The sequence below is a fragment of the Brassica napus genome, chromosome A3 (genome assembly GCF_020379485.1).
Source record: "Brassica napus cultivar Da-Ae chromosome A3, Da-Ae, whole genome shotgun sequence".
Taxonomy (NCBI): domain Eukaryota; kingdom Viridiplantae; phylum Streptophyta; class Magnoliopsida; order Brassicales; family Brassicaceae; genus Brassica; species Brassica napus.
The window spans coordinates 18,257,589-18,271,860 of NC_063436.1; the positions used below are offsets into that span (position 1 = coordinate 18,257,589).

Consider the following 14,272-nt stretch of genomic DNA (forward strand, 5'->3'; position numbering starts at 1 on the left):
CGAACTCCTCCCAAATAAAAGAATTATAATAGACGTTACAAAAATGTTTGTTGGACTTTTTCAGTTTTCAAAAATTAAACATACAGTGGGCCAAGATCATGTCAATGAGAAGAATGAGGGTGTTGAGGCGTTTCCTTGTCAAGTAACGTGAGATCAACAAGCACATGTACCACGACATGTATATGAAAGTGAAGTGTAACGTGTTCAAGAACAAGTGTGTGCTTATGGAGAGCATCCACAAGTCCAAGGCTGAGAAGGCAAGAGAGAAAACACTCTCTGGCCAGTTTGAGTCCAAGGGTTAAGAACAAAGCTAATATGGAAAGAAAGTCTTCCAGAAGAAACTCACTTGCAGTTAACGTTTGAATTTGAATACATCGGAACAGTGGTTTTTAAAGCTGCATGAATGTAATAGAACTATAGAAGGAAAAAAGACTCTGAACCTAGTAACTTGTTTGAAAAGACACACAAAAACTGTGGTTCAGCAAAGTTGGCTGCATCATTCTAGTCTTTTGGTTTCTGGTATTTTGATAGCACTTTCGTTCATCTTTCGCCTTCTCAACAGATTCTTTACCATCTGATTCCTTTGTTTCAGACAATGTCTCTGACTTATCCTGAAACTGAATGGTAAAGACAGACAGGTTATACATCCAATTCCACAAGAAAGAAAAATGATAGCATTTTAGTTAAGTAGATAGTAGGGGTTATATAAGCGTAGCATTAAGCACAGTGATGGAACATACAGATCAAGAGAGGGCAAATCATCATTACTCAAATACCGTGAAGAATTTGGATAAAGTAGCTGCAATAGTGGTCTCGTACCATTCTGCACATACAATTGTGGAGTCATACGTTAAGAAAAAAAAAACAAATACTGGAAGAACTCGACATTTTAGTCACATATAGCCTAAAGAAATCAAAGACGAGAAGTCTAGATTGAAGAAATGACAAAAGTACAATAACCTCTACCAGATTGAAGAAATGACACTAAGTACATTAAAACTCTCAAACTTTATCTCTTAGTGCTTTTCAATATAAACGTACACAAACCTATTCTACAACTAGATCCTTTAAGGTGCCTCCAGCTCACGAACAATAATCTGCAGTGCACAAGGTTGAAGAAGTTTCAGAAGGATCGGAAGACACGTGTATAGAATCCACCAATTTATTATTTGGTTCCGGGAAACCACCTTGGTCACAAGCTTTTTGTCATCAATGAGAGAAAATACATGCAAGCACACACAGTAGTCAAGGTATTATCTGAAAAACCAATATAAGTCAACAGCCAAGTAGTATAAGTGGCAAACAAAACTCCAAGAGAAAATAATTAAAGGTCTTTTTACCATACTTCCAAAGTGATCAGTAGCCATCTTTAAAACATGGCTTCTTTGATCATCCTCTTTCATTGCTTAGATAATCTTCTTTCTCTCCTGCAAAGAATATGATTTAGAACGTTATACATGGAAACTCCACCTTCAGTTCCTTAAACTAAATGTCACAATAGATGTCACACATGGAATCTGTTTATAAAGATTGTTTCAATATTTACAATAATATCTCAAACTACAGACGCAACCATTCAAACACAAAGCGTGAAGAGTGAATCACTTGTTGTATTGTGAGCTGACGACTAGAAGAAAAATGATTAACTAATACAACAAACAATTATAGAATGTACCTTAGCAGCTCCCCTGTTTGAACTTGGCCAGAAATTAAAATACAATCTAATAGACCGAGAAAATTTAACTTGTAAAAATCTAAAAGAAAAAGGATCTAAACTGAAAATAAATAAATGTAGAGAAAGAAGAAAAGTCAAAGGCATCTGAAGTCCTCATTTACAAAGAAGAAAATGTAATTTGTACCCACCATTTTCTTCTGTTCACATTTCAATTGTAAGATTTGCTTTACTTCGTTGACAAAAAAAAAAAAAAAATTAGCTTTACTTTATTTTCTTTTCTTTTTTTGCATAAAACTAACTTTATTTTCTTTCGTTAAAATAACCGATGAATGGAGACAAAACCATGTTTTCTTCAACTTCTTAATTAAGTCTCACCTCACCAACCCTCTCTCTCTCTCTTTCTACACTTGTGAGTCGGTGGTGGAGATGTTTTCGTCGGGTCTTCGAGTTCTAGTGGTTGATGATGACCCGACTTGTCTTGCAATCTTAGAGAGGATGCTCAGGGCTTGTAGTTACGAAGGTTCGAATATCAAAGAAGATCTTTTTCGGTTTAGTAATTTTGTGGAGATGCTGTTGACTTTGACTTGAGTTTGGTTTTTGACTGTCGATTCAAAGAGAGATCCTTGTTAGTTAGTTAGTTAGTTAGTTAGGTAGTTAGTTAGTTAGTTAGTACTCAGAGACTCAAAACAGTTCTGTCTTAATTTCATTTGATGAATCTCTCTTTGTTTTCAGTAACGAAATGCAACAGAGCAGAGATGGCATTGTCTCTGCTCCGGAAGAACAAACATGGATTCGATATAGTCATCAGCGACGTTCACATGCCTGACATGGACGGCTTCAAGCTCCTTGAACACGTCGGTCTTGAGATGGACTTGCCTGTTATCAGTACGTGTTGTTATATATCTCTGTTTTAAGTTTGAATCTTTTTGTTCTAACAAAGATCTATTTTTTTTGTGAAATTTGTTTTTAACGCAGTGATGTCTGCGGATAATTCAAAGAGTGTGGTTCTAACGGGAGTAACGCACGGTGCGGTTGATTATCTTATCAAACCTGTGCGCATAGAGGCACTTCAGAACATATGGCAGCACGTGGTTCGGAAGAGGAGGAGCGTACCTGAACATTCTGACGGGGAAGATGCAGCGGATGACAACTCTTCCTCTGTTAATGGAGGGAAGAAGTGGAGGAGCATGTTATGAACAAAAACTCTAGATTGCTCGATAAGAACACACGCAGTAGTATCTGGTGATTCTCTCCACAATACAATGTATCTGTCACACTTTTAAGCGAATCAATCAATAAACTCTCTTCAAGTTCTGACCATGGAAGACTCTCTTTCTTTTCAAGTCTTTGTTTCTTTCATATCTGCTCTCTGTCTCTTCTTCATTCTTCTTATCTTTACTCTTTTTAAACCCTAATAAGTTAATAACACACATATATATCAATGTATTTTGATTTTATATACTCTACCATATCTCATGGAAGATGGGAGGGGACATATTCGCCATTTTGAATCTGTATAGACTATTTTGACGTTTCCTCTTTTTTTTTAATACAAACTAGATTTTGATCCGGGATTTGAAAGCGCAGAATCGTTTCTTTTTAAAATTTCATTTAAATTAATAAATATTTGTCGAATCTATATTTTAATAGATTTTTTTTATTTGTTTATAGTCAATTTTTATAATATTGTCTTCTTTATTTTTTTAATTATTATTAAAATAAAAAATTTTGTCCTATATTATCCTACGTAAATCATGTTGGTTTGTTCGAAGGTGTGGGTTTGAATATAAAATCGGTGTTGCCTATTTCTAATATTGATCGGATTCAAAGCGATGTGTTAGGTTTTAGGATAAACTTGGAGAGAAAGTTGGAGATCTTCTCTTTAAAATCGAATCTCTCTATATTATTTTAAGCTTAGTTTTTGGAAAGTTCAGTTACCATGTCAAAGAGTTAAAATATTTTTCTGCGTGTTCTTCAAGTTGGAGGATCTTCTTTTTATTTGATTTGATTTTGTAAATCTTTGAGTACGAAATGGGATTTAAAACTACTTAATGAGCTTAAAAAACGAAAATGTAAGTAGCAAATTGGTTGCGCTTTTCATTTTTGAAAAATATTTAAAACAATTAAAAAAACAATTGAAAAAGAGAATGGAATGTTTTGTAATTAATAGGAAAATTCAGGGGCAAATTCATAAGAAGGATTCTGCTTTAATAGTATAGATTTCACTAAAAAATTTCAAATCCACTGGGTCAATCGTGGGCTTCGCTTTTAGTCTGCTTCTTAATGTGTGATCAAGAAAATGGACTACATCAACAGCAAAAACATTGGTAGTTTGATATAATATGGATTAGAGAGTTTGTTCAACTAGACGGTATGGAAATGCTTGCAACACACGTTTCTAAACAAGATCAACATTTATGTTTTGCTGTTTCTCCTTTCTTATAGTGAATGAAGTAGTAATTTTAAAAAGGATGATACATATTTACAACTTCAGGGTAATGTAATAATATGTAATGTAATAATTTCTGGTGTGATTTAACTGATGATTATGTAATGTAATAATTTCTTTTAATCTACAGGTAAAACAAAGTTGATGGGTCACTAGAGACGCAAATAACTGGTTTAGCAATTAGCATTCTCTATCAATATCATCGCGGCCTCGCCTCTTCATGGGGCCGATGCTCTATATGCAAAAAAAGAAAGAAAGATGCTATTGAAGCTTTTCCGCGCGGAACTTAAGTTTTAAAAGGAAACATACTTAAGCTCGACTACATATATCATCCCTTTTAAACATAAGTATATATGTCTGACCTTGGAACTTATGTTTCAGGTTAAAAGGAATGAATATGGAATGGAACGTTTAACATTGTATTTTTAAATAAAAAGTATTGTGGTTTGAAACGGGCTCAACCTTTATATTTCAGGTAAACATATTATTGCACGCTTTTAGCTGTCATCATTGTTAAAGTGACGACTGATGAGCATTAGTTAGCATGCAATTGGAGCATTGATTACTGATTAGTGCTTGTTAAAAAAGTAGTCCAACTGTTTTTAATCTCTTTTCAAATATCACAGTTTTCATAGAATCCTGTAATTATCATGGAGATGGCCGTAATCAATGGCTAGTACGTAAGGAAAATCATAAATTATTCTCGCATGTCGTCTTGAAACAATATTGTGTTCCAATTAACACGAGTAGTAGAGTACTCTACGCATATAGAACAAAATAGTTTGAGAAAGAAGGTAAGTGTGAAAACTAAGGAGTGGGGCCTCTGCCGCAACCACAAAAGGGATCCAAAGAAATTCACAACAGAGTCTATATCTCAACATATCTAAGCTGATCTATCAACCCCCTTCTCCGATACAAGGAACTATACGTCGTTTTTTTGGCAAGAAGTTAGTAAAGACTGTTTTATTGTATGTTAGAATATCGTAGTCATCTTTACTCAAAACAGTTGAGCTGACTATCGTGTTGGTTTAGAGTTAGTTTGGTTCACCAAATTATATTTGTTTCGGTCATGTGTCAAACATCTTTAGACTGAATAACGGATATCCATTTTCTTTTATTTCAACATTTTAAACAAGAAGAATACTCCACATATTTATTCCAGAGAGGAGTCCGGGCATTATTACTACAGAAGTCCTCTGGTTATGAATATAAGTGTTTATGCTGGTGTTGTTTGCGCAGCCTTTTCACAAACGGTTTTAAAACTGTTTAATTAGTCTATGCAATGGATGAGTTTAATAGAGTGAAGCCGTGGGTGGACAAGTCGTGGGAGATATTACGTCCAACAGGGCAAAATGATGATAAATAAATAAATTGATTATATTGTTATATAAAATACAAATTCATAATGAGTAGTTAAATAGCTCTCTGAACTTATTGATCAAGGGAAATCACATAGCATAATTATAGTGACACACGACTAAAACTAAAATATAATCATTTTGTTTCTTAGATATTGACATAATTATAACCCGACATAAGTATATGACCCGCTCCGTTTCATAAGATTCCAACAAATATGAAAGAGACCATGTAACTAATTATAATTGATACCTTATACGAATATGATGAAGAAGCTATATATTGAGCTTCAACTTCTTAAATCTACGTGGTTTAATTTGTACATACTAAAATAGCGTAAACGTCAAGGCCATTAATCCCGACACATGAAGATTCTCTATACGTTTTAGGTAACTAATAAGCTATTACATAGGTAATATCAATTCAAATCAGTTAAGAAAATAAAATAATACTAACATACTGTTCGTGATATCTATTCACAATGCATATTGACTATAATCATTACCCTATCTTCAATGAGATGTCATAGTCAACAAAAAATCAAATCATATCTTAGTAATTTCAACAATCATATGCACTTAGTTGAATTCTCCACATTAATTTGGTCTGCCCATCGATTTTTGTTTGCTCAAAATAATAATGATAAGTGTATTTGATATTGCGCAAATGTATCAAAAATAAATTAGAAATAGGTGTGAAAATCAAATGTGTGAAAGCAGCATTAGCATATGTGGTTATGGTCTTATGGAAAATGTTCTGTCAAAAAGCCAGGCTGGCATTTCCCATCCGATGATTGCTTGTGGGTCCCGTTTTCTTCACTGTCTAAAGCACATGTGCTACTGCTTATGTGTCCTCTTTACATCTACACTCAATCGTACTAATTTGTTTTTAATAAACCTAAATGTTCTTCTTTTATGTACAAAACAAGATTGATTAGTCTGTAAGCCCACATCATCATGTTTACGAAATTAATAATTAGTAGACGAAAATAAATAAATATATACTTCAATAGTACTTGCTTGATTTGCTTGTGTATATTCTTACATACTCCGCATGAGCAATCTTTGAAAAGTTAGATTAATGAGTTCTCGTTGCACCAAAAAAAATAAGAGTTCTCTTATTATGTTATAAAACTATATAGTATATACTACTATTATACTAACCCCTCTACCAAATTATATACTATTAATTACTCATTTTCTATATAGTAAATCCAAACGGCTGCTTGCTCCAATCAAAGCAAAGCAGACCACATGAACTCCATCTGTCATTTTACACATCATATTCTACTTCTCTTCTCTTGTCTCTCTCTATCTACTGATTAAATCCTCTAATCTTAGAGATAGTTTTCAAAAGTTAATTTTAGTTGTTTTTATAACCAGTTAATGGTGATTTTATACTTAAATAAATAACCCTGTAATCAGTATTTTAATTTCATAGCATTTTATGATTTGTATAGCCACTAGCACATAGCAATATCGAGACAAACCAGTAATGGTACATATTCAATTGTACTAACTATTCTTAATTTTTTCAACTAGATTTAGACTTATAGCTATATTCAAATTGTAGAATAGTCGTGTCGGCAAGATATGCTGGTCCAGTCGTTCAAGACAAAAATTTAGATTATGAATTTGCACAAGTAATTAGTTAAATTATATTTATATTATAACAAGTAGGATTACCAGTTGATAGACGAAAAGAGATGCGAGCCAAATTCACGTGTAAACATAATATAAAGAAAATTTTATTAAAAATTTGGATCACTGAAGGAACAAGCATATGGATTACTTACTGATAAGTGATAAACTCTCCTGTAGACGATTTAATTAGCTTCTTCATCGGTTAAATTAAGCTATCAGAGGTGTCTTTAGATCAGTTAAGCTATTAGCAGTGATTACTCATGTGTATGTCTCACTAATTAATTTTGTTTAGGGAGAGTATGCTGAATTGTCGCTCCAAGATCTGAGTGAATTATATAATGTATGGTCCTTTAATGTTAAAATTAATGTTTGAATATTCGGATCAAAACAAAATCAGTAACAGTAATGATTATTATTAATAGGATTGATTTGATAGCAATTCCAACAAACAGTGCGTTAAACAAATAATAACACATGTATTTGCCATCTGACTCTCTTGCTTCCTCTTATTCTCTTCATCTCTGTCCTCACGACGATTCTCCTTCCTCAGGAACTTAAGTTTCTGAGTTCATGAAGATTCCAGTAAGTACGTTTCTCCCTTTTTATTCAGTCCTTTTTGTTTTAATTGCTCTCTGCAATTCCAAAGTATGAAATTTTGTAGATGAATCTCTTATGTGTTCTAGTTTTAAGTCTATGATTCTCTCACTTGCTTCTGCTGTTTGTTCCAACTCTTGCAACATCAGCTCTGTGTTATTCGTTTGAGATTGGGACATCTCTCAGCAGAGCCAAATCTAGCAATCACTCTTAGATTTTCGATTTTTTCCTCTGTTTTGTACTTACGTGTTCTGTTTCTACCTTCTTGGATGTTCACATCAGTTTTTGTCTGAATGAAAAAATCATAGGAGATTTTCAGATAGAATTTTAGTTTTCGGAAATTCCTATGTTGACATCAAGAAAGGAAGAGAGAGTTCATGTTCTTTATTAGAAATCAAACTCAATTTTCAGGAATTTTTTTTTTTTTTTTGTAATGCAGGTGGCATTGGTGTGGCTACTGGCATTCACCAATGTATTATTGATCAGAGGAGAAAGCAATGATGCCACCATATGCAAGGATCATTTCATGTTAGACCCTAGACCGCACAGCGTTTCCATCCTTGAGTTTGGAGCCGTTGGAGACGGCAAGTATCTGAACACGCTTGCTTTCCAGAACGCTATTTTCTACCTCAAGTCCTTTGCCGATAAAGGCGGTGCTCAGCTTTATGTTCCACCAGGGAAATGGCTCACGGGAAGCTTCAATCTCACCAGCCATCTCACTCTCTTCTTGGAGAAAGGAGCAACTATTCTTGCTTCGCCGGTATGATACTGGTTTAAAGTTTCTTTTGTATATAGCCTTTGGTTAATATGGTAACATTGTTGTTTCTCTTTAACGTGGCTAGGACCAATCGCACTGGGACACTGTCAGTTCTCTACCGTCATATGGTCGTGGAAAGAGGTACAGAAGTTTGATCAACGGAGACAATCTACTAGACGTAGTCATCACCGGTAAATAACAAATAAGTCCACACCATCATGACCACCTGACGCTATTGAGACTTGAACTTTTATATATATGGCAGGTGATAACGGGACATTTGATGGTCAGGGTGCAGTTTGGTGGGAGTGGTTTGAGTCGGGAACCTTGAACTATAGCCGACCTCATATCATCGAATTAGTCTCATCCAAAAACATCCTTATATCCAATCTAACCTTCTTGAACGCACCTTCTGTCAACATTCACCCTGTTTATTGCAGTCATGTTCATATCCGAAAAGTTTTGATCGAAACAACCGTTGATTCTCCGTACGTTCTTGGAGTTGTCCCAGGTACAAAACCATTTCGTCATGTTTTAACGTAGCGTTATAGTTCGTAAGCTAACCAAACGCGGCCTAGAGCATAGGAAAAAAAACTGTTTGGGTATTTCGATTTTATACGATAATTTTAGTTGTATATATAGGTCATTATGAAACATTTTTATGAAGAATAAGGATTCAAAAGTTTATATATCTGAGCTTATGACATTATGGAAAATTTTTAAAATGTCAAACCGGCACTAAATAATTTCTTTAATGTTTTTTTTGTGTGTAGATTCTTCGGACAATGTTTGCATTGAGGACTCAACCATCAACGTTGGCCACGACACGATCTCTCTCAAAAGTGGTTGGGACCAATACGGCATAAACTACAACCGTCCAACCACCAACGTCCACCTTCGTAACCTCAGCTTAAAATCTCCCACCGGCGCCGGCATCTCCTTCGGGAGCGAGATGTCAGGAGGAATCTCCGACGTCACCGTGGAGCTTCTCACCATCCAAAGCTCACACGTAGGCGTCGCCTTCAGAACCACCAGAGGCAGAGGAGGGTATATACGTAATATCACAATCTCTGACGTCATTCTCTCCCGTGTAGACACAGCCATCGTAGCAGACGGACACACCGGGTCCCATGCGGATGATAAGTACGACCGGGACGCGCTCCCAGTCGTGACACGTGTCCTCATGAGGAATTTCACCGGAGAAGGTATAGGGTTGGCCGGGAAGTTCACCGGGATAGGAGAGTCTCCGTTCACGTCGATATGTCTCTCGGATATTCATTTACAAACGAGTTCAGAATCTTGGGTCTGCTCTAACGTCTCTGGATTCTCGGACGACGTATCGCCTGAGCCTTGTCAAGAGCTCATGAGTTCTCCCTCGTCTTGTTTCGCCGGTGGTGGGATATACGGTGTGGATACGGCGGCTCGGGGCTACTACAGTTGGTAAAACCATATGGTGGAGTTTGGTTTACGATACGATTGAATTTTCAATTTTTTTTGTCAATAAAAAGTCATAAAATTTGTTTGTTAGAGTGAGTAAGATAAAAGAAAATTACGTTTTTGTAAGTGGGGGAGTTTCAAGAAACAGAGTTTATGTTTGTATTATGTACAGCTTCCATGTCTTCATTCTTAATGTAAGAAAATTCATGTTCTTGACCTGGAAGAGGGTTTGTCTTTCTGACGTGAATCGCAAGGCAACTTCCTATCAATAATCTTTGTTAAAACTTTCTTGTCGAATGTATCATTTAGATAATCATGTCAGGGTTGGAAACGCCGATCTTGAACCTGTCATTACAGTTCCGCTCTCAAAACCTCTGAATGTACATTAATCTCTTTGCACATATATATACACACGTTTTAAACCCTAACAATTGACAAAGCGGTGATTCCAGTAACATTTGGCTGCATATGAGCATATCTTTGGTTCGTGTCGCACACGGTCTTATTACACTATCTTGGCTTGTCTCCTGGACGATGGTCGGCATGACCACCAAAGAATTGAAACGCTGTTACGAACAGCAGAAGAGTGGCTTGGGCGTTTGCAAGTCATTTTGCCAGACTTAGATTTAAGCCAATGTTTTTTTTTTTTGCCTTTCTGAATGCTGATTGGTCGGCAGACGAGAAAGTAAGGGACACATGTGACGATGTTGCTGCGGTTCATTCGTCAGATGACATGGCCGCCAGCCTCTTTTATCCGCTCAACTTGGCACGTGACTCATCTTTCGGCCGTTGACCTCCACTGTTCCCCCCCCCCCCCCCCCCCATTATTGCTTCCACCATGTATTCGGTTCTGTTTTAACCATAGATGTTTTCTGCTTGAAAATTAAAAACAATTATGGGATCTACTTTCATATAACAATTACTAACAAAATTACAGAGTTAAGTAAAATATAGTGATACTTATACTCAATGCAATTCAAAGTAATATAATGAAGAGTATTTCTTCTATATTTGTTCATGTTTTCAGATTCTTAGTTCAACTGATTTAAATTTGTGCACATTCTAAATAGTATATATGTAGTCAAACTCAGCTGTGTAATATATATATGTAATTTAAACTATTGCACCCATAATTTTTACGATTTAAATACATTATCGCTTCATTTTATTGTAATTATTCAAGTATTCATTGTAGTCAGTCAATAAAATTGTTCAATATGAGAAGATTAAAAACATCGATCCCTTCCAAATAATAGTTTCAGTTATTATTCAGTAGTATCTATACAAAAATTCCTGCTAGAAGTCATGGGCACATGATAGGACACCCATCAAGGAGATGAATACATAAGTTTTTTTTGAACATTTTCTTAATGAATATACATAAGAGATGAATACATAAGTTATGAACATGTAACATAACTCCTCTCTCTAGCTTTTTAAAATTTCAACATCCACATGTATTTGCCCCCAAGAACTAATATTTGGCAATGTGAATTTAGTTTTAAAATCCATATGGATTAATAAGTAGGACGGCAAAGAATCAATATTATACTGGCGCGCATGAGGATACCATGCAGGAACTCTTAACAAGTTTTCAGTCGCGCGTTTTATATTTGTATAAACATTATGTTAATAAAAAAAGCTACATAGGTGTGCAAATTTTAGTGATTTTAAAGTTTTTGTTTCTGCGTTAAAAGCTGAGGCATTTGTGTTCTACAAAACCTTTTTGGTGACATGGACCTTTAGCCCGTATTTGAAATATAAGTAACTAACATTATCTATAGAACATGTCTGTCTAAGCAACACTAAAGTAGAAAAATATACATTAAAAACGTAAAGAGCTCATCGTAAGAGTAAAAACCTTTTACAGAGAATATACGGTTTCTTTCTTGGGACATTCTCTCTTTTTTTATAGCTTTTGATGCAGTTAAATTGTTGTTTTTATAATCATGTATTCTTGTTTATATAGGATTTGATATCATACGTAAGTAAGTAAACAAAGCGATTGGAAAACACTATAATAGCAGTAATTACTAGCTAAAAGGCAAGTTCAATAATAAAGTTTTTTTGTGTTAAAAAAAATCTCAAAGTTTTTATTGATGCAAGTTTTTTGTGCAAGTTATTCAATTTCAAAGTTAGTAAGATCATTTCGTAAATTAAAATCCAAGCTCTTGTAGTAATAACTAATAAGTAGGTTTTGATGATGTGTAATTTTTTTTAGCTTATGTCTCTGAATGGTAACTGCAGTTTGAGCGGTACGGGACAAGCGGTTTAACTGCAGTGCGGTTTTAACAGTTATAAAAACGTATAGATATATGATATATGTAAAGATTATTGTTACTGTTAACTGCGGTGCGAAGTGGAGCGGTTCGTAACATTCGAAGCCTATGTTTTTCTTTCATACAAAATAAAGCTTATAACGTTTTGTTTTTAGTCGCCAGTGTTGAAATAGATGGACACAAATGAAGACAATGATAGATGGAGTGGTCGATGTAAAAGGTACGACTGATCTTATCCATTTCATGCGGACACGTGTCGCACTGGGGGAAAGCTTCTCAGTAATGTGATACACTGTATTTGTTTTCTTTTATCATTTTCATTTAGTGCTCTAAATATCATAAACAACTAATTCAATTTATACCGTTAATCCTGGATATTCGGATATTCGGTTCAGTTTTGGATAAGAACCATTTGGTTTTAGATAAGAACCATTCGGTTCTAGATATATCGAATAAATCATTTTTACATCCAATAGGTTTTTATGAGATTTTGATTCGGTTTCGGTTTAGTTTCAGATACTCGTCTATATGTTAATATGTTAATCTAAATGGTCTAATAATTATACACTTGCATATTTGTCAATTTAACCAGTGTTTGAATTAGTAAAGTGCTAGTTTCATAAGAATTTTATGTATCTAAATGTAGAAATACCATATATATGTATAATATAAGAAGGTATATAAAAGGTAACGTGGTCTTGTGGTAACAATATTTTCATTCTTCTTGTACAACCTGGGTTTAAATGTGTTAATGATATTTTGCCCTTATATCAACAAGGTGACTCTCGATTCGGTTTCGGTTATTCGTATATAGAAATATAAGAATCATTCGGGTATTTGAGAGTTTCTGTCCGATTTCAGTTTCGAATAATTAGGTTCGGTTCTGGTTTTTTTTTGCCCGGGGATAGATACCACATATATCAAAGTGTTAATGCAAATGTATAAATCGATGCATATGAAATGGGTCGTATGACACAACCGAAAATGTCGTTACTCTAAAATTACGAGACGTATCGACAGTGCTAAACACATGTTTAAGCAACTGTATGCACGGATAACTTAAAACATAATTACATTATCGACAAATTTTTACATATATTAGAAAGACCATAAAAGAAAAAAAAATGCAAAAAAAAGCATTTGATACAATAGTTACTGCTGTATGCTATTTTTATAATGCACACAGTGGAATAGTCAAAACGTGATTTGTTATCTGTACTATATTAAAATAATCAAATAGCATATGCTTCATATCTTATGTATAGAGCTTTAGCTCAACATGTGTGTGATGTATAGAAAATGCTTAGGTGTATTTTGGAACCTTAATCATATGCTTGAATGTGCGTCGACATATTATTTTGTTTTATTTAATGATGTTCTACTGTTCAAATAAATACATGTAGGCCCATAATGACAGAAGGCACGGTTTGTCAATTACATAACTCGAAAGGGCAAAATTTAGTAAAGTCAATATATGCAGCTCTTCGTTTAGGCGAGTTCATTTTCTTTAATTGGTAGAAAATGGAAATTAAAAAAGTGGAAGTAACAACAATAATGAAAATGTGTTAAGGTTTGGGCTTCCAACTTTAGATAAGGAGTTAATTAAGCTTTTCATGTATGAGCTGGATCCACGCATCAAGGGTCTCTGGACCCACTTTCTTCCCAGTTATACTTACTTTACTACCCCTATAATTTCAAAGAATTGAAAGCTAAAACCCCTTATCTTTCACTTTCTAACAAAATGACCAACAAACTGAGGTAAATTCAGAAACACCATCCATGTGTCTCATGATTCACAAATGATTTTTTACTCTAACATCTTAGGAAAACGTTTTGGATCAACAACATAAACAAACTTCTATAGTTCCAAACAAAATAATTAATCTATAAAAATACGAAGAAGGTTTATATATGTATGCAGTAAGAAGAAATAACTCGCTGCATCCAATAAATAAAGAAAAGATTTGCAAAAATTGAGTGTATAAAAGGAAACTGGATCTAAAATGAAAAATAATAAATAAATGGTATAAATGTAGAGAAATGTGAAACTTAAAGGACATGTTAGCTCCGCATTTACAA

The 14,272-nt window shown here is 34.5% G+C and overlaps 2 protein-coding genes across 3 annotated transcripts; both read left to right on the forward strand.

The window, feature by feature from the left end:
- Nucleotides 1–2,014: 2,014 nt before the first annotated feature.
- LOC111214639 (two-component response regulator ARR1-like) lies at nucleotides 2,015–2,995 on the forward strand. Its single transcript, XM_022717652.2, has 3 exons — nucleotides 2,015–2,195; nucleotides 2,408–2,560; nucleotides 2,651–2,995. The coding sequence occupies exons 1-3, from the start codon at nucleotides 2,102–2,104 to the stop codon at nucleotides 2,869–2,871; spliced, it is 468 nt and encodes a 155-aa protein (XP_022573373.2). The 5' UTR covers nucleotides 2,015–2,101; the 3' UTR covers nucleotides 2,872–2,995.
- A 4,499-nt stretch (nucleotides 2,996–7,494) lies between these two features.
- Nucleotides 7,495–10,125, forward strand: LOC106439444 (probable polygalacturonase). Of its 2 annotated transcripts, none has more exons than XM_013880888.3 (5): nucleotides 7,495–7,708; nucleotides 8,160–8,480; nucleotides 8,563–8,668; nucleotides 8,743–8,988; nucleotides 9,251–10,125. In XM_013880888.3, exons 1-5 carry the CDS (start codon nucleotides 7,697–7,699, stop codon nucleotides 9,919–9,921), a joined length of 1,356 nt encoding a protein of 451 aa, XP_013736342.2. In that variant the 5' UTR covers nucleotides 7,495–7,696; the 3' UTR covers nucleotides 9,922–10,125. The 2 variants fall into 2 exon arrangements, with proteins under 2 accessions (XP_013736342.2, XP_013736343.2); XM_013880889.3 differs by having other exon boundaries at nucleotides 7,571–7,712.
- Nucleotides 10,126–14,272: the final 4,147 nt, after the last annotated feature.

What these genes read in the sequence shown, in the direction of transcription:
- LOC111214639 (XM_022717652.2), top strand. Translation starts at nt 2,102, where the DNA reads ATGTTTTCGTCGGGTCTTCGAGTTCTAGTGGTTGATGATGACCCGACT. An exon ending in CAGGGCTTGTAGTTACGAAG is followed by an intron (nt 2,196 to 2,407) that starts GTTCGAATATCA and finishes CTTTGTTTTCAG; the next exon opens with TAACGAAATGCAACAGAGCA. An exon ending in GATGGACTTGCCTGTTATCA is followed by an intron (nt 2,561 to 2,650) that starts GTACGTGTTGTT and finishes TTTTTAACGCAG; the next exon opens with TGATGTCTGCGGATAATTCA.
- LOC106439444 (XM_013880888.3), top strand. An exon ending in ACTAGACGTAGTCATCACCG is followed by an intron (nt 8,669 to 8,742) that starts GTAAATAACAAA and finishes TATATATGGCAG; the next exon opens with GTGATAACGGGACATTTGAT. An exon ending in CGTTCTTGGAGTTGTCCCAG is followed by an intron (nt 8,989 to 9,250) that starts GTACAAAACCAT and finishes TTTTGTGTGTAG; the next exon opens with ATTCTTCGGACAATGTTTGC.